Below are 20,435 nucleotides of genomic sequence, written 5' to 3'. Positions count from 1 at the left end.
ATGGTTGTTCCCCTGTGTGTGTTCGCTGATGAATCCTTAATGTTGAAGATTCACTAAAACTACTTTCACATTCACTGCACTTGAATGATCTTTCCCCTGTGTGTGTTCTCTGGTGCCATTTTAGTCCTGATAAATATATAAAGCTCTTCCCACATTCATTGCAATTGAATGGTTTTTCTCCTGTGTGTGTTCGCAGATGTTTCCTTAATGTTGACGAATCACTAAAACATCTTCCACATTCACTGCACTGGAATGGTTTTTACCCAGTGTGTGTTCGCTGATGCTGTTTTAGGTGTGATAATCGATTAAACCTCTTCACACATTCAGTACAATTATATGTTTTTTTCTCCTATGTGTGTTCTCAGATGGTAATTTAGTTCTGATAATCGACTAAAGCTCTTCAGACATTCACTGCACTTGAATGGTTTTTCCCCTGTGTGTGTTCGCTGATGATTTCTTAATGTAGCAGAGTAAGTAAAACAACTTCCACATTCACTGCAATGGTATGGTTTTTCCCCTGTGTGTGTTCGCTGATGAATCCTTAATGTTGAAGCGTCACTAAAACTGCTTCCACATTCACTGCACTTAAATGGTTTTTCCCCTGTGTATGTTCGCTGATGATTCCTTAATGTTGAAGAGTAAGTATAACAACTTCCACATTCACTGCAATGGTATGGTGTTTCCCCTATGTGTGTTCTCTGATGCTTTTGCAGGTGAGTTAATCGACTAAACCTCTTCATACAATCACTGCAATTTTATGGTTTTTCTCCAGTGTGTGTTCTCTGATGGTGTTTTAGAACTGATAACCGAATAAAGCTCTTCAGACATTCACTGCACTTGAATGGTTTTTCTCCTGTGTGTGTTCGCTGATGATTCCGTAATGTTGACGAATCACTAAAACTACTTCCACATTCACTGCAATGATATGGTTTGTTTTCTGTCGGATGCAGAGAGACTTAAGATTACTTAAAGGGAAACATAACAGAATATGCATACACATTTTTTAATTGATTGTATAAACATCTCTTCATTACCATTTTCAAAACTTATGAAGGCATATTTAACCATACACAGAAATTTACATAAAAGTTGCTTTGAATATGCCATAACTTAATTATTTCATCAAAGGTGTTCATGAGTAACTTAGTAAAAAATGAAGGGTGCTCGCATAGCACTCATAAAATAGTTACAGCTTTAGGTAGATGCATAAGGTCAAGGTTTTGTTAAAACAAGAACAGCACTTTGAGTAAGAGATGGATCAGGAAGACTCGAGACAGAAGGGTGGACATCAGAATGTTGTGCCATTAATCAAATATTACTGTTCGCAGAGGTTCTTTCCACAAGATAGAAAATGCACCAGACCAGGACACGCTGCACATAGCACAAAGATAAAGTGCTTTCTGCGACTCTCACACATGCCCTACAAGTACACAATTCCTACACAGCTTTTACAAAGGCCCACAAGCTTAGCACTGCTTTTCAAATACCCACAAAATGGCATAGGCACAGCTCAACAATGTAAAATAAAATTAATTCACAGTGTGAAATCCACCGGCAAATGATCCAAAGCGTGCTGAATGCCACAAGGGTCTTTACTATCTCAGCTGCGTTGTACAGCAGCAAAGTTTGCTGTCACCAAAGTGTTCTTCCTTTGAAAAAGGTGTTTTTCCTGTATGACATGTAGAGTGAGTGCAAGCCTAGATCAGACAGAAATAAATCATTTATAGCTCAGTAGTATTCTGAGATAATGAACTGGGTAGTAGGACAATGGCTTTCAATAACTCAGCACTGAGCACCTCACTTCAGCCAATCTTTAATGATTGTTTGAAGAACAGGGACACAGGAAGGTGAGTTAAATGCTGACCATTAACCTTTCACCAGCTGTACACAGGGACAGCATTGGCTAGATGGAATGGTGTGCTCCCGTAACCGCTCAAGTCATGCATGCAGGCGCTACAACATGTTAGCGAAGTGGCCTGGAACCCTTGATTCCAATTCACACAATTTAACTACACACATTACAGTTAACTCTCACCCCACCGTATCAAGTGTGTGTTTCCTGATTCAACACCAGAGTGTCCGTGCTGTAAACTGGCTGACGCTGGTTTCTAACATATGGTGTGGGAGTGACCACCACTACAGGTGTCATGGCTTGAGGTTACAGCCACCATAGCGGAAGTCGCAGACCATATACTGTCAATTACCCCTGAATCCTGCCTGCTAGCAAAGGGGGACAAACACTTACACAGGTTCAAAGACTTTGCATACATACTTTTCAAGTGACAATAGCAATGTCTTGGAAAAGCGGCCTCTGTGCCGGATACTAAGAGGTGGCTGCATACTCCCCTGCACTGTGCACGAGCAGAAGACAACACACAACACATGCTACTCACTAGAGGAGTGGGGACAATGGGTGGGGGTTTGGGAAAGTAGGATCTGCTTTCATGGTTACCCCCACTTTTTGCTGGTGTCATATTGTTTTTCTGACTAGTCTGTCTGAGATCCTGCTAATCAGGACCCCAGTCGCTGTGCTTCCTCCCTAAATTGGCTATGGTGAGTACCTTGGTACATTCCTAATTGGCTGCTGGTTACCCTAGTAAGTCTGTAGCATATGGTACTAGGTACCTAGGGCCTAGATACTCCAGGGGACCCCCATGGGCTGCACCATGTGTTATGCCACCCATAAGGGACCCTCCAAACTCTGACCACAGGCCTGCCATTGAGCCTGTGTGAGTTGGTGCATGCACCTCTCACAAAAGATATGTCTCCTTATATCCAACATCCCTGCACTTGAAATATATTAGTCACCCCTTTAGCTGGCCTTTCAGTCCCTAAGGCTGGGTGCTTGGTTCCAAGTGTGAGGGTGGCCCTGCATGAGTAGACCACTGGAGAACCCAGCCTTATGGGCCAGGCGGCGCAGGGCATGCCTAAAATCTCCGAGTTCACCTGCCTCGATTGACAGAGACACGAGACACTCTGTTAAGCGTAGAAAAGTAGTTTTATTAGCTGCAGCTAAGCACAGTTATCTAAGAAGTACCACACAGGTAGGTTCTCAAGAGACTGCCACTTCAATCCGTGGCGCACGGCCTATTATACAACACAAGTTTACAATGACAACTCCCAATATACACAAAACTGACAAATAGGAATAGTTCGAAAACAAGCTATCGGATGTCTAAAACACACCCTCCTTTCAGACCCCATGTGCTCTCCTCCCATCAGGTGAATCAACACTAGTGCCCGTAATTCAATTTGCAGGTGGCAAAACATGTGTAGAATGCTTCAAAAGAAGGGCTATGTAACAAGAGAACACACGAAGAGAATAGTGAAGGCCAGTTAAATAAGATAAGGTAGAGAAGAATGGTGGGACCCAAACAGTGGAGCAAGTCATGGATTAATCAGTCTAGACATTGCTTTGCGAACTCAGCCGGACCCTGACATCAGTATCGCACACAAGGACAAAGATTGCTCCTTAGCGAGAAAAACATGGAGCAGCTGAAAACGGCAGAAAGACCATTTTACCGCGTTAGCCGTGCTGCCTGAGTGAGGCAACATAAAATGGCAACTAAACACGAAATGGCGGCTATAGCGAAGCGGGGCCGAAAACTACGTAACCTCAGGCCCTCCTTTTGCCATACTCAGGCAATGCACAAAGGAACCCATGTTAGTCTGAGTCAATATCAATGGTCATGAGGTCACTGAGATGTTGTTGCACCATCATCTTAATGTGTTCTGTCTGCTGTGCTACTGGTTTGGAGACACAGATCATGGCACAGAGTCCACAAATGGCTGGACCACACTGTAGACAAAGACAACAAGAAAAGACGAGTGCTAAAATCATTCCGAGGAAAGTTAGCACTTTCCATCCCCAAGTGGACAGTAGTCCCCAAAACCATCCCATCACAGACCAATCTCCAGTATCTTGGTGAATAGACTCAGAGATGACATGTAGCTTAGAGATGGCTTGGTGTACTGTAGGGGCATTGTCAGGAATATAAATGCAACAACTAGACCCAATCAGTTTACAAACTCCGCCTTTATCTGCAAGGATTATGTCTAAAACCATTCTATTCTGTAAAGTCATAAGTCGATCCGCCTGAAGCTCAGCAGTCAAATTCTTTAATGATCCAGAAGTTACATTGATTGTGGCATCAACCACACGGATCAACTGTCTGATATTTTTGCTATTGGCCATCGGACCCCAAAAGGGAAGAAACCCTTTCAGAAAATCCCCTCCTTCTTGCCCTGCTGTATCTTCCGAATCTAAAACTCCTCTAGCAACTCTCTTTTTATGATAATCAGCAGGAGCAGTGTACGTAGGAGGGAGGAGAAAAGCTATATAACACGTCCCCGAGAAGTATGGGGGAAGCCATGTATAAGCTTTGTCATGGCAGATGAAATATGTACCTTGTGATGCCACTAATGGTGCGGGTGTAGAAGGAGTATAGACATAAGTATGGGAGCAGTTGCTCCTCTCTTGCTTAGTTTTGGTATTCTGGCCATTTATTTGCAAGCACAAATAACCTCTTTGGGCTAATACCCAAATTGGCGTAGAACTCTGTTGCTTGAGCTTGTCAATGAGGCTGAGAGTATAACGAGTTATATTCCACCCATCGTATGCTTTCTTTTCGTCTTTGGGAATTTTGATAATGTCAGCAATCTTTGCCATGGTCACAATGCCCTTTATCAAAGAACTGTGACTGAAATCCACTCCACCATTATAGGATCCACCAGAAGGGTATCGAAGTAAGTTCTGGTATGCATTGGAAAACATAGCCAGATAGGCCCAAGCAGAACCTTCATATGAAAAAGGGAGGACTAGATACGGCATTCCTCTTTGTGTATTATGTGGTATGAGACCACATACCCAACAATCAGTAACATTTACTATCAATTGATGCTGGTGTAACAGTTGAATGAACGAATTGTTAAGATATTCCATTCTTCTCATTTGCTCGTGATCTGGGAGTGAGTAAAATTTATGCGGTGAAACAGTAGTAGAGGGACAGAAACGGGAACAGGTACTAACTTCAGGACGTGAATAAGCCATCCTATGCATGCTAATAAAGTGACATACAGCCTTATATTTTTTTATAAAAATTTGAGAAATTATTTTTAAGAAAAAGCCCCTTACCCCTTATTTTATGTTTATCAATATGTTTTTTCTATATCTATTAATGAGAAGTCCAATGAAGTAATGTTTACTCATATCATGTAACCATTTTTTACTGAATCATATGTATCCATACATTTTTTATAACTATATTAAAAATCAACCTTTTGATATCATTCCAGTCCATTGCTTTAATTGTATCAATTTGATGTTTATGATTATGTGTTTTTCACAATAGCCAGCTTTTCCTGTCTGATTTGTCTGCCTGGGTAGATACCTTTGCACAAAAATTGTTTTCCCTGACCCAGGAGTACGATCCACATCAGGGGGTCCTTGTTGCCCACAAAATGCTAATAAAGTACATAAACATACTAAAATACATAGTGCTACGCCACAACGACGAAATAATAGTTTCTTATAATGAGCTCTCTTCATCATTTTAATATCACTTCCTTTCCCTGTACTATCCATTACTCTAAAGGCGTTGCTCAAGATAATCTTCCTTAATCACTTGGCTGTGATTGTTAGCCGTCCTATGACACTGCAAGTCCTGTTGACCTAGTCACTATTCAGGTCACAGCTCAAGACTCCTACCGTGACCCTGCAACTTGATGGACAAGGGAAGAAAAGAGAGAAAAAAACGTTTCTTTATAAACAAGATAAAAAGAAACCAGAATTAATTGTCTCTAGGCAACTTCTTTCTCAGATTGTATCGTCTCTTTCCAGGCGTTGTTTGGTCCTTGAACAAATGTTCGGGATCTGTGGTGTTAAGTCTTAGATGCACAGGTACAGCTTCCTGTAAGACATCATCATCCTCTTTCTCTGAACTAGTCCAATCCAGGTGTGCACTGCTGAATGGTACGAAGCGGGGTACCTTCTCACATTCACTATCACCAACACCTTCCCGAACCCACTGGTCATAAGGTAAAGGCAATGGTACCCTTTTGCAATGCACACCGTGGATCCAGTTCTTCTTTCCCAGGACCTTGACAGCTGTACGAGTCGTGAGTATGACTTGTCGCGGAGGCCCCCAGCGAGGTTTCAAGTTCTTTTTCCTCTGGAAGTTTTTCAGACACACCCAGTCCCCAGGCTGGATGGAGTGTCCGGGATCTGAGGAGGCCTCTGGTAAAGCGTTTTGGACCTGTTGACGAATAACATGCAATTTAGTGGTGAGATCATGCAAATAGTCAACCAACAGCGGGTATGGAATATCTGAGTACTTTTTGGGTCTGGGGACTCCCCAGACATTAGCTGGGCGTCCGAACACAATCTCGTATGGGCTAAGCCATAAGCGAGAATGAACAGTAGTTCTAGTAGAAAGGAGTGCTAAAGGCAAAGCATCAGGTCAAGATAGGCCCGTGCTGGCCTGAATCTTTGATAACTTAAGTTTGAGAGTGCCATTATAGCACTCTACCAGACCTGCTGACTGAGGATGGTTTGCCGCATGGAATTTCTGTCTAATGCCTAGACCCACACACACCTTTTGCATAATTTGACCTACAAATTCACTTCCATTGTCACTCCAGACAATGCGCGGCAAACCAAATCTCGGGAAGAATTCTTTCAAAAGTATTTTTGCAGTGGACAAGGCAGTGTTGTCCTTTAGGGGGTAGGCCTCTATCCATCTGGAAAAGGCACAAACCACCACCAGGACGTACTTGAGATTATTGAAGCGTTCCATATGGATGTAGTCTATTTGCAGTACCTCGAATGGGTACGTAGGGGGTGCAAAATGACCTGCTGGAGTTGGGGTTCCCTTTCCTGGATTGTGCATCAAACAAACAATGCAATGTTTCACCACATTTTCTGCACATTTAGGAATACCCTCATTCTGCCATACTGGAGCTAAAAGCTTACATATACCCCGTGCATTAATATGGGCTGTTCCATGAGCCATAGTAACTACAGGCAGTACATATGCGTTTGGTAACAACCATCGTTGATGCTCTGACAATTCCGTCCAACATCCCGTACTATCCAACATTCCCGTACTTTCTCTCCACGTACTTAATTCTTTCTTAGTGGCCTCCTTCTGGATCGCTTTCACACTTTCCACTGTGTCTTCACACATACAAGCTTCTGCAACCCATCTAGCAGGGCCTGCAACATACATGCAACTTTCAACATTCCTCGCTGTCTCCTTCGCTATTTCATCTGCAAATGCATTTCCTTGACCAACATCATCAGTAATCTTTTTATGTGCACTGCACTTTACAATCGCTATTTGAGTAGGCAAAGCAAGTGATTCAAGAAGGTCAGTTACCAACTGACCATGCTGTATCTTGGTGCCATGGGAGGTAAAGAATCCTCTTTCCCTCCACGAACGACCAAAACTATGGGCAACGCCAAATGCATATTGGCTGTCAGTATAGACCGTCACTCTTTTCCCTTTCGCCAACACACATGCTCTTGTCAACGCAATCAATTCTGTTGAATTATGAGGAATGCGTGCAGTTTCTACCACTGTGTACAAAGTCGTTACTGCATAAGCATCTGTGGTTTTGCCATTAGGAAGCTTGAAACAAGACCCATCTACCCATAGGATCCCATCCGGATCCACAAGTGTTGTATCCTTCAGATCTATTCGACCCTTTGTTTCTTCAGAGCGAAGAAAACAATCATGCTGATCTTGTACATGGTCCGCATCCAAAGTAGGCAACAATGTTGCTGGATTCAGAACATTACATCTTTTTATGTGTATATGAGTAGCTAGAAGTGTCAACTCGTATCCAGACAAACGGGCACTCGTTAAGTGCTGAGTTTTCGTCCTGTTAAGAAGATTATCTACTACATGTGGCACCATAACATTAAGAGTATGATCTAGCACTAGTCCAGCAGATTGACGAATAGATATTGCCGCTGCTGCTGTTGCTCTAAGGCAACTAGGTAATGCCTTAGCTACCGGATCTAATGTTGCAGAAAAATAGGCACACGGCCTTTGTTTGCCGCCGAATTGTTGCGTCAATACTGATAATGCGCAACCTTCCCTTTCATGGACATAGAGTGTGAAAGGTTTACTGTAATTTGGAGTACCCAACACAGGAGCAGAACACAAGGCAGTACGTAAATCTGAAAAACTCTTTTGGCATTCATCAGTCCAAGGAAGAGGCTGGGGTGTATCTTTAAGTGCAAGTGCCAACAGAGGTTTAGCAAGTAGGGAAAACTTTGGAATCCACTGTCTACAGTAAGAGGTAATGCCTAAGAAAGCACGCACTTCTCTTTGTGTGGACGGTACAGGCATTCGTGCAATTGCATGAATACGTTCTGGAGTCAATCGCCTTCCCTCCTTCGACAAGAGATGACCTAAATAGGTAAATTCTTGCCGGCAATATTGTAACTTGGAAGACGATACTTTATGATTTAAATCAGACAAATGTTGTAAGAGCGATACAGTTGCTGTTTTACAAACATTTTCCGAATCAGCAGCGATCAATAAATCATCCACATATTGGATAAGAGTGGCACCTGAGGGTAAAGAAAAGGTGTCAAGCTGAGACTTTAAAGCTTGGCTATATATGGAAGGACTTTCACAATAGCCCTGAGGTGCACGCTTAAAGCGGAAGCTTCGGCCTCCGAGGGAGAAGCCAAAGAGATCCCTACTCTCTTCAGCAATAGGAATGCTAAAGGAAGCATTCTTAAGATCAATAACCGAGAACCAGACTGCTGAAGCAGGAATCATAGTAAGCAAAGCTGTTATATCTGGCACAACAGGAAACTGAGGGATAACAATTTTGTTGACCTCTCGAAGATCAATCACAAAACGGTACACAGGTGGCTGAGAGGGATCAGTACGTTTAAGAATAGGCAAAACAGGGCTATTGCAAACATTAAATCTAGTCTCTTCAACCACACCCTTCTGAACAAAGTCATGAACAATGGCCAACAAGGCTCTCTCACCATCACTGGATATTTTATATTGGGGAACACGTGGCATCTTAAAATTGTCTTTAACAGTAATCACATATGGTGGAATTTGCAATAAGCCAACATCATTCGGACCCGTAGCCCAAAGTGTAGCAGGAAGTGAACGCAATTCAGGTGGTAGCTGTTCTTTAGATACATACATCGGAGAAGTTAGTTTATCACCCAACGTGAGGTGCACACCAGAGGATGAACAATACAGGGTAGCATGTAAACGTTTCAATAAGTCCAAACCCAATAAATTCTCTCCGCATCCAGACAAAGGTGCCCCAGGGAGTTTAGAATGCATTATGGAACTTCTCATAGCACCAGTATCCAAGAGAAATGGTTCTGTAACACCTAATGCCATAACATTAACATAAGGTCCTTCCTGATCTACTGGAACTGACACGACTCCCTTACTTTGCCTATGGCTGTCCTAGCTAGTATGAAAATCAACGTCCTCATTATCGAAACAATAGTCATCATTGTAATATTGTGCAGATTGAGAAGTCTGCTGGTCAAAGTAATTTGTAGAATCCTGATAGGGAGAGGGACGTCGTTCCTGAGTCGACGCACCACAACCCCTACCTCTGGACATGGACCGAGAATCACCACGACCTCGTGATGCTAATGGTCCACCATACCGCTGTAATAAAATCGGACAAGTATTCTTAAAATGACCATCTTCCTTACAGTAAGCACACTGATTAGGGCCCAATGGAACTCGTGGAACTGAGGGTACTGGCTTCTGCAACAACCTCTGAAACTGCCGGGGCTGTTGATATTGGGGCTGAGCAGAAAGAGGGGGATAAGCCTGTTGCAGAAGAACCTTCGTTTTCAAGTCTTTAGTCTTTTTCTCCGCTTTATCCTTATCTTCCTTATCCCTATTCTCATAATATTGAGCAGTAGCCAATATCTGAGCAGTGGAAGAGACAGCCCACGAACTCTCCGATTGTTTTAATTTATGTGATAATTCTGGAAGTAAATTAAAAACAAATTGGTCTACGAACAATCGCTGTCCACCTTCAGTACTCATATCTTGACCACTATGGTCGATGAAAGTCTCCTCTAAACAAGTAAAGAAGTCGGAGACACTTTCATCCGTCTTTTGCTTACACGCCGCTAACTTATCCCAGTTAACGCGCACCGCAGGCATCATAGTTTTCATCAAATCTATTATTTTTCCAGGTAATTCCGTAATCAAGACATCCAGTTTGGCACCACCTACTTGTCCTGCATCCGCAGCTGTAATGGCAGCCTAATCACCACCTAAAGCTGCCGCATGATCCTGCCTACGAATCTTGGTCCATATTGCTTGTGGGACTATATTCCCCATAAGTAAGTCAATATCTGCCAAATTCATAATACAAGCGTCAACAGTCTGGGACAGCTCTTTATAGTACCCAGCAGGATTCTTACGAGGGTCCGGTAAAGACTGTTTGAGTGCCAATACTTCTGACCTTTTCCAAGGGTCATGTACCCATATACGCTGAAAATGAGCAGGAACACCAGGAACATTACCTGCTTGTGGAACCTCATCTCTCCATATTGAAGGGACTTCTCGCATTGGATATTGTGCCATTTTACGATGAACTGCGGGATCAGGTTCAAGAGAACTTTGAGAGAAAAGGGTAGATCGAAAAGCAACAAGCTTCTGAACAGCATGCTCTACAGCAGGACCCACAATAAGTCCCTTATCAAATTGATCCTGTATTTCGAATAAATCCTGAGGAGGTGAGTCTAGATCTATGTCTCCCCATTCTTTAATCAGAGTATTGCACATAACATTAAATACGTATCTCTGTGTGGGCGTGTTCCATTGAAGGAAAGTATCTAAAATATCACGTATACTATACTGTACACGACTCATGATCCAATTATAAGCAAGGGAATCTAATTTAGTCCGTTCTTCCAAATCCGGAAACTGACTACGGGATTGTCTCCTGGATGACGCAGGAGAGAAGAAAAGAGGTCCAAGAAAAGGCGACAAAAGACCTGAAACAGTGTCGACTAAATGCCGTCGAGCTGCAGGGGAATCTGACACTAAAACAGGGGACAACGTATTCTGTAAAACAGAAGAAGAATCTGTAGCAAAAGAAACGACAGATGGAGAAGGCTGAGGCACAGGAGATTGGGGTACAGATGTTGCTGGCAAAGGGGATGGAGGTGGAATCACAGGGATAGGCAACTGTGCAGGAACCAAAACAGCTGGATTAACAGCAGGCTGCAATGGTGGTGCATTAGCACCTAGCACATAAGGTGGAGGTAATGTCAACAAATGGGACATAAAAGAATCATCATCAGGAGTTTTACTCTTTGATACAGTAGGTAATACAGGATAGCATCTATCTATTGCCATACGATGTTGTCTTTCCGACACCTCAATCACCTGATCGGCTTCGTCATTTTTAAATTGTTGGGCAGCCTGTAGAATCGATATATTCTGCTCTTTCTTCTCTTTCTTCATTTGCTTAATTTCTTTCTGTTTGGCTTCCTTGCGCCATAGGCGAAAGGAGTCAAACATTGCCGGCCGGGCTTTTCTTTTGAATAGAATTGTTTCCAAATTATCTAATATATCTGGCTCAAAGGACCCATTTTGTGGCCACTGTAAAACACCGTCTTTCTTAGTGTATCGGATCCATGTTTCATTAAAAACTATAGGACCCAGACCGTGCTTTGAGTAAAGTTCGTAAGTAGGAGTTCCAACTGGAGGAATCGGACAAGAATCCTCTAGTCGGGAATCCCTAAAACAACCAAAACAACAAAATTTCTTGAACTTACTAAATCCAGGCATTTCGTAACAAACTGGACTTCCTTGCAAACGTCAAGGGATTTTCAGACAATAGAGTCACAGCACAAACATACTTACCCCTTGGCTTCGGTTAGCGCGCTAATCGAATAACAAAATACAAAAACAAAGAGAGTGGGCGCTACCCACAAATACTTAACTAAATGCTTTTCTCACGCGAACAGATGTCCGTCTATAGTCTCGCGATACCAATCATCACTAAAGGGCCAAGGCAGGGCGACAGTCAGGGCAGCAGTCCTCAGCAGCCGTCGGGAAGGAGTAGCCATGCTTCAAAAGACCTTCGGTCCACTTCGACATGCAGGGGTCGCTCACGTGGTTCGCGAAATCCTCCGGACATTTCTTGCGAAGCTCCTCACGACTCTCAGGCAAAACTACTACCACTGAAGTCGCCCACACGTTGGGCCGCCAATTGGAGAACCCGGACTTATGGGCCAGGCGGCGCAGGGCATGCCTAAAATCTCCGAGTTCACCTGCCTCGACCGACAGAGACACGAGACCCTCTGTTAGGCGTAGAAAAGTAGTTTTATTAGCTGCAGCTAAGCACAGTTATCTAAGAAGTACCACACAGGTAGGTTCTCAAGAGACTGCCACTTTAATCCGTGGCGCACGGCCTATTATACAACACAAGTTTACAATGACAACTCCCAATATACACAAAACTGACAAATAGGAATAGTTCGAAAACAAGCTATCGGATGTCTAAAACACACCCTCCTTTCAGACCCCGTGTGCTCTCCTCCCATCAGGTTAATCAACACTAGTGCCCGTAATTCAATTTGCAGGTGGCAAAACATGTGTAGAATGCTTCAAAAGAAGGGCTATGTAACAAGAGAACACACGAAGAGAATAGTGAAGGTCAGTTAAATAAGATAAGGTAGAGAAGAATGGTGGGACCCAAACAGTGGAGCAAGTCATGGATTAATCAGTCTAGACATGGCTTTGCGAACTCGGCCAGACCCTGACATCAGTATCGCACACAAGGACAAAGATTGCTCCTTAGCGAGAAAAACATGGAGCAGCTGAAAACGGCAGAAAGACCATTTTACCGCGTTAGCCGTGCTGCCTGAGTGAGGCAACATAAAATGGCGACTAAACACGAAATGGTGGCTATAGCGAAGCGGGGCCGAAAACTACGTAACCTCACCACCCCTACAAACACTGGAGTCCATTCTCCAAGTATTGTACATAAATCAGCCATTCTGATATAGCGAGACCATGTCTAAACTGGCCGGAATGAACCTGAGTGTGGTTGGTATCAGACATGTTGGAATCATTCCCCAACACTGTATCTGGTGTTGAAGTTATGATTCCATCTACGGTAGGACCCCTCTGGGAAGCATACCATGCTCCCAGGACCGATCTTACAGAGCCTGACACTATCCTAGGCCTGCTGCCTACCACAGACACTGGTCTGCCCTCCAGCTACTGGGCCATGTATGAGATGGGGAAGGTAGGACAATAGGTTTCCTGTCACTGGGAGGTGTGACCATCTCCCAGACAAGATTTAGTGTATTAGGCAGGGGATGGGGGTGCTTGCCAGCGCCACATAGTCTGCTAGAAGGGCACATTTGGTGCCCTCCTTGCATACTCCAGTTCAAACCATCTCAGGGAGCAGTTAGCTCCAGCGCTGTCACGAACCTGGACAAAGGACATGGGAGTATCCTCCCCACTGTCCAGCCCCTCCTCCGGGAGGGACCCCTAAATCATTCCCAACCCTCACCTTCAGGTACTTAAGGACTTACCTGTGGGCGGGTCCCTAGATTCGTCATGGGATTTAAGTCAGATCTAACTCCGCGTCCTCTTCAAACCATCTGGACATCCTGCCCGAGTCAGACTGACCGCCTCAAACTTCATTTCAGGAACAGAGAAGATTCTGTCTGCTTAGGACCTCTTTGTTCTGCAAGTCGCTGCACCATCAGTATCCGTGTTCCATGCTGGTTCCATCCAGGGCCTGTGGACATTAAAAGAGACCCGAAGGAATCTGCCTTGGAGTGAAGGAGTCACACCCCTGCATCTGCAAGCACTGCAACACAGCTGACCTCATCGCTTATCCTGGGTTCCTACAGACTCCAACAGGTTCAGTAACATACAAGACAGTTCTACAACATCTTCGAGGCCTGCACTGTCATCAGACCAAGTCTGAGACCAAGATCCCTCATCCACCCTGCCCGAACCAAGTCTTTGTGCATTTCGTCGGCTGTATTGCATTAAGTTAGTGAGTGTCTGTAATACGGAAAATGCTACTTACCAGTATGCATCTGTTCGTGGCATGTAGAGCTGCAGATTCACACACTGTGCATAGATCGCCATCTGGGGTTGGGCCCAGAAGTTTGCACTTTGTTGTTGTCCTGGAAAAGTCTTTGGAAGTCACGAGATAGGTGACTCATCCTTTGGACCATGTTGCACATGGGCATCGGCTCCATCTTCAGATTGTTTTTTCGCCAGTTAGGGAAATGATGGAGTTTTGGGAGAAAAAGAAAAGATGCCCATGTATGCTGTATCTAAATAAGATAATACTGGAACAGATAAAGGTAGCTGGGGTGGTGGGTGGGCGTGTGTGAATCTGCAGCTCTACATGCCAAGAACAGATGCATACTGGTTTTCCGTTCGTAGCATATGAGCCGCAGATCACACACTGTGCATAGATTGTATAGCAGTACTCCACCTTAGTGGCGACCAGAAGTATCTGTTGCAGTTGTTTGAAATAATGTTTTGCGTACAACAGGCTCACACTAGCTTGTTGCTTTGCTTGCACATCTACACAATAGTGTTTTGTGAATGTGTGCAGTGTAGACCATGTAGCTGCTTTGGGAATGTGCCCTAAGAAAGCCATTGAAGCCTCTATTTTTCTGGTAGAGTGGGCTTTAGGGGGAATAGATAATGTACGTTTTGCTTTCTGATAGCATATTTGTATGCATTTGACAATCCACCTTGCAATTCCAGATTTTGATATGGGGTTGCCTTTATGTGGTGGTGAGAAGGACACAAAAAGTTGTTGTGTTTTGCGAAAAGGTTCTGTCAATATAATAAAGGAGTGCTCTTTTTACATCTAGTGTATGAAGAGCTCCTTCTGCGACCGTTTGTGGTTGCGAGAAAAATATTGACAACTCTACAGACTGATTGAGATGCAAGGGAGAAATAACTTTAGGAAGGAATTTTGGATTTGTTATGATGGAGTTGTAAAAATGGTTCTTGAATAGTAAGTGCCTGTAGCTCACTGACTCTTCTAAGGGAAGTAATGGCCACTAGGAAAGCGACTTTCCAGGTGAGAAATTACAATTCGCATTTGTGCAGAGGTTCGAATGGAGGACCCATTAGTCTTGTGAGAACAATATTTAAGATCCACACAGGTGAGGGTGGTAATCTGGGTGGAATTATTCTTTTGAGTTCTTCCATAAAGGCTTTGATGGCAGGTACTTTGAATAGTGACAAATGTTGTCTGTTTTGTAAGTAGGCTGCTATAGCAGCAAGGTGTAACCTAATAGATGTGTATGCTAGGTTAGACCTTTGGAGATGTAGCGGGTAACCTATGATGTGTTGGATTGACACATCTAAAGGATTGATGGTGTTGTTGTTACAGTATATGACAAATCTTTTCCACTTGGCTGCATAGCAAGCTCTAGTGGTGGGGCGTCTAGCTTCTCTGATGACATTCATAGAGTCAGGGGGAAGGTTAAGGTAGCCAAACTCTAAGACCTCAGGAGCCAGATCGCTAGGCTGAGCTGTGCTGGGTCCAGGTGTCTGATCTCTCCATGGTTCTGGGTTAAGGGGCGTGGGCAGAGGGGTAGTTTTTGGTGCAGGACTACAGACAGTTCCAGTAATGTGGTGTGCCAAGGTTGTCTGGCCCATGTTGGAGCAACTAGGATGAGAGTCAGTGAGTGTTGCTGCAGTTTGTGCACCACCAGTGGAATGAGTGGGAGAGGTGGAAAAGCGTACGCTAATTTGCCTGACCAACTCATCCATATCGCATTGCCTTTGGACAATGGGTGTGGGTATATGGCGGCGAAGTTTGGGCATTTGGCGTTTTTGTGTGTGGCGAAGATATGTATCTCAGGCTGTCCCCACAACTGGAAAAATGGTTGAAGAACTTACGGATGAAGTTATGGATCTGTTGCGTCTGACGACTTAACAGATCTGCTATGTTGTTCTGGACTCTTGGAACGTGTTGGGCTAGGAGAAAAATTTTCAGAGGAATAGCCCATCTCCATATGCTTTGTGCTAGTTGAGAGAGCTGTATGGAGTGTGCACCGCCTTGTTTCTGTATGTATGTATGTAGTACATTGCTTTCATATTGTTGGTGCGGACTAGGACAGCTTTGCCTGATATTTGTTTCTGAAATGCTTTTAACGCTAAGAAAATGGCTAGTAACTCCAGCTGATTTATGTGGAACAACTTTTGTTGCGGTGTCCACATGCCTTACATAGTGTGATGTAATAGATGAGCTCCCAAACCAGAGAGCGATGCATCCGCTGTTAGCACTATCTGGGGAACCAGCTCGATGTACGTCTGCCCTTTTGAAAGGGTTTTGGTGTTCCACTACTACAGTGAGCGATGGGTGCGGGCATCCATCAACACCAGATCTGTTAGCTGACCTTGAGCTTGGTTCCACTGTTGTTCTAAACATTTCAGTAGGGGACGCATCTAGAGTCTTGCGTGAGGTACTATAAATATGCAAGAGGCCTTCATCCCTATCAACTGCATGAACACTCGAGCTGGAAGAGGTTGTTGCGACTGGAATTTTGTTATGAGGGTTTGCATGCTTGCTATCCTGTGATCCAGCCGCTAGTGTACCTATTCCCTGATTCGGCTCCTTACCATTTGCCATTACAGATATGCCGAAGGGATAATATAACGTTTTTGGACCAGAATACGAATAATCCCCCGCCATGATGGTGGAAAGTATTACATTATATTGAATCATCGAGTCCAACCTAGCATCACGACAGAGGTAGGCCATTTAGTAAGCGAATAATATTCCAATGATGAGTGACACTTTTACGGCGAACATTAGAATTGATTGGCGCCTTTATTATTTCTATTATGGTTTTTTAGATACGGTCAGCTACCTCTACTAATACGTTACAGCAATGGCAAGGACCACGTTTTCTCAGGCCGCCATTTGATTCCTCAGCAGGTAACTTCGTGTAACCTAAGGCTCTGTCCTCAGCATTACCTCCTTGTTAGTCATCTTTAATTCTATTTATAATTTCCATTCTCCTGAATATAACGTTATCTAACACTTTGGGACTCTGTTCAGAGACCATCTTTTAAAAATTTGTGTTTCACTTTTATCTTTAGGAACAGCCCCACCTTTCTTCCACCACCCTCCCTTCACGTCCTGACGAAGACCCGCGTAGTAAGGATCTACCGTCCTACATCCTCTGGGTCGAAACGTAGACTTTTTCTACTAACTTGAACTCCTACAGAACAGTCTAATGTATACAGCTGAATAGGAGATTCTATTTGAAATTCACTCTGATGTTTGCACACTGCATTTGACCCCTCGTATGGGGATCTATGACTTTTGTGATTGTCAGGGCTTGACAAATCCGAAAAATGGTACTAGTCCTGCAGGTCTAGTACCATGGAAAATCCCCTCGACCTGACTCCAACCCACTTGACCTCCGTCTCTAAAAACGGAGCAAAAGTGACAAGATAACAAGATTTAAAGGCATGTTTATTGCTCATTTTCTTTGTGAGCAATAAAAATGCCTTTAAATCGTGTTATCTTGTCACTTTTGCTCTGTTTTTAAAGACAGAGGACAAAAGTTCGTTTGATTTCCTACTCGCCAGAAAGGGCGAGTAGGACCTAAAAATAGCTCGTCCTCATCCATTCTCCCTCGCAAATGCGAGCGGGCGAGTGGATTTGTCGAGCCCTGATTGTGATTTGCAGACCTATGCACATGAGAAATTTTTGACCAGTGATGTTTAACTATCAAAAAAAATTGTATTATTTCCCCTGCACTTTCCCCTCTTCCCTGTGGGCGCATTGAATTTGTGTATATTGTGTATATATCTATCTTTTGACTATTGAACCATTGAATGTTTATAATAGGTGCAGTGAAAATAAAAACACCTTGCACCCTGATTCAATCTTTTGGATTAATTCAACTCAAACACTGTGAATCTAGTAATCTGGTGTGTTCTGTCTGGGACCCCTTTCATATATACTGCTATCCTGGGTGGACTTAGATACGCTAATGCTTTTGAGGTGTTTATTGTGGCACCGTGGTACTGGTGTATGTGGGATGGTAGTAGGTGAAACTTTGCGAGGTTTATGGTAAACTCTAAGTTGTGAAGTAGTTGAATGGTGGCTGAAGTGTGTTGTACACACTGGTTGTATGGCTTTGCTTTTATGAGCCTAAGTAGGGGAACCCATGAATTTGTTGTCTTCTTAGATGAGCTGCAACTACTGCTAGACATTTGGTGAAGACCCTGGGTGCTGTGGTGACTTCGAATGGGAGTACTTTGAACTGGTAATGCTGACCGTCCACTACAAACCTGAGATATTTTCTGTGAGAGATGTGAATGGGAATATGGGAGTAGACATCCTTGAGGTTTAGAGTGGCAAAGAAGTCTCCTTGTGAGAGCAGATGAAAGACCTGTTGAAGTGTGACCATGTGAAAATGGTCTGATTGTATGTACAGGTTTAGGGGTCTCAGATCCAAGATGGGTCTGAGAGAACCGTCTTTCTTTGGAATGAGAAAGAAGAGGGAGTAAACCCCTGTGTTTTGCTGATGCTGGGGTACTGGTTCTATTACATGTTTCTGAAGGAGGGAAATGACCTCTTGCCTTAACAGCGATAAGTGTTGTAGAGACATTGGGCGCAGTCTGGGTGGTATGTTTGGGGGGGTAGTGGTGAGTTCTAGACAATAGCCTGATTGAATGATCTGTGTTACCTACTTGTCTGTAGTAATGTTGTTCCAGACAGGTAGGAATTGTGTTCATCTCCCTTCAGGGGAGTGGAGGTAAGTCATTGGGTAGGGTTGGAGGTGGAACGAGTATTGTTGGTTTTGCCTCGACCCTTGTTATTATTACCTCTGTAGCCTCCTCTTTGATAACCTTTGGTAAATGAGGTTTGGGTGGGAGTTTTGTAAGATGTTGAGGGGTTGTCAGAGGAATAACCTCTGGAAGTGGCTTTGTAAGAGGAGCCACGAAAATAGCATCTGGGAGCTTGCGATTGCAAAGCTCCCATTGATTTAGCTGTGTTGGTATCTTTTTTCATCTTTTCTAGAGATGAATCTACAGCAGGGCCAAAAGGTATTGCTCATCAAATGGTTGATTAAGTATTGAAGTTTGCACTTCTGGTTTAAAACCTGAAATGGGTAGCCATGCATGTCTACATAAAAGGACACTTCTGTTAATGGCTCTGGAGGCAGTATCTGCCACGTCTAGAGCGCAACGAATGGAGGTGTTTGTTATGAGTTTCCCCTCTTGTATAAGTACATTGGCCTTGGTCTTGTATTTGTCAGGAAGATGTTGTAATAGGGTCTCTAGTTCATCGTAGTGTGCCCTGTCATATCTAGCCAGCAAAGCCTGTGTGTTGGCGATTCGCCATATATTGGCCGCTTGTGACACTGTGCGTTTACCAGAGGTGTCAAAGAGTTTTGATTCCTTGTCTGGAGGAGGAGCATCCCCTGACGTTTGTGAATTGGCCCTTTTTCTGGCATTGGAGACTACTAAGGAATCCAATGGTATCTGTCCCTTGATGTAAACAGGGTCTGTAGTGGCAGATTTGTGTTTTTTTCTATCCTGGGGTTAATAACCCTAGCCCTAACAGGATCTTTGAACACCTCGGGTGCGTGTTTAGTTACCCCTTTTAACATAGGGAGAACGGAAGTGGATATTTTTGAAGTATCAAAATCTACCCCATGTATTGTGCAGCTCTGTGAACGAGTTGGTTGAAACCCATGGTGCCTCTGGAGGGGAAGGCTTAGAGGGTTATATGTTCTCTTGTGGTACATTAGGGACATCTGGTGTGTTATAATCATCCCATGGGTCTGGGGGACTGGAATCCCCTAGTGGTTCATTGCCTGCACCATCCCCCTCTTCATCAGAGGTGTCATCTTCATCCGGTGGTGGAGAAGATGGGGGTGGAGATGGAGTAGGGGAGTGGTGTGGAGGGGGAGGTGGAGAAGGTATTCTGAGAGGAGATTTTGCAATGTCTCTCTTCTTTGGTGGAGATGGAGCCGGTAGAGGCATGTCCATTGTTCTCTTTTTGGAACTAAGAGTAAGTTGACCTGTCTTTGGGTCTTTTAGAAGAGTTTTTTGCTTTGGATCTGGTTGAAAAAGCTCTTCTGATTGAGGTTGGTCTTTAGGCACCGATTTTTTCGATTCCGAAGGCTTGTGTGTTACCTGTTCCGGAGTCGCTTTATGCTCTTTTGGCTTGGAAGCGTTAGTTGTTTTAGCCGGTGTAGGAGCTTGTGGAACCGACTGCTTTTTTGATTCCGAGGATTTTTTCGGCTCCAAAGTCTGAGAGGTAGCCATCTTGGTAAGTGGCTTTTTGCCCGGTTCCGATTACTTTTTGCTTGGTTCCGATGACTTTTTGCACAGTTCCAATGTTTTCAGAGCAGAGGGGTTGGTGCCGGCAGCTTTTGGTGTCGAGTGTGT

The 20,435-nt window shown here is 43.9% G+C and overlaps 1 protein-coding gene across 2 annotated transcripts in view; it reads right to left on the bottom strand.

The window, feature by feature from the left end:
• Nucleotides 1–3,205: 3,205 nt before the first annotated feature.
• LOC144807886 (endogenous retrovirus group PABLB member 1 Env polyprotein-like) overlaps nucleotides 3,206–20,435 on the bottom strand; it is a 29,267-nt gene continuing 12,037 nt past the window's right edge. The window contains exons 1-2 of one of the 2 annotated variants that reach the window (XM_078673495.1): nucleotides 13,568–13,703; nucleotides 3,206–6,254 (exon numbers count right to left, since the gene is read on the bottom strand). In XM_078673495.1, the coding sequence (XP_078529621.1) occupies nucleotides 3,665–5,059 (1,395 nt within the window). In that variant the 5' untranslated portion in view covers nucleotides 5,060–6,254; nucleotides 13,568–13,703 and the 3' untranslated portion in view covers nucleotides 3,206–3,664. Of the gene's footprint in view, nucleotides 6,255–13,567; nucleotides 13,704–20,435 lie in introns of those variants that run through there. The other variant, XM_078673496.1, reaches the window with a different exon arrangement.

Source organism: Lissotriton helveticus, chromosome 1_2, assembly GCF_964261635.1.
Source record: "Lissotriton helveticus chromosome 1_2, aLisHel1.1, whole genome shotgun sequence".
Taxonomy (NCBI): Eukaryota; Metazoa; Chordata; class Amphibia; order Caudata; family Salamandridae; genus Lissotriton; species Lissotriton helveticus.
Note: the sequence above shows the minus strand (reverse complement) of the source record. Positions and strands in the feature narration are given on the sequence as shown.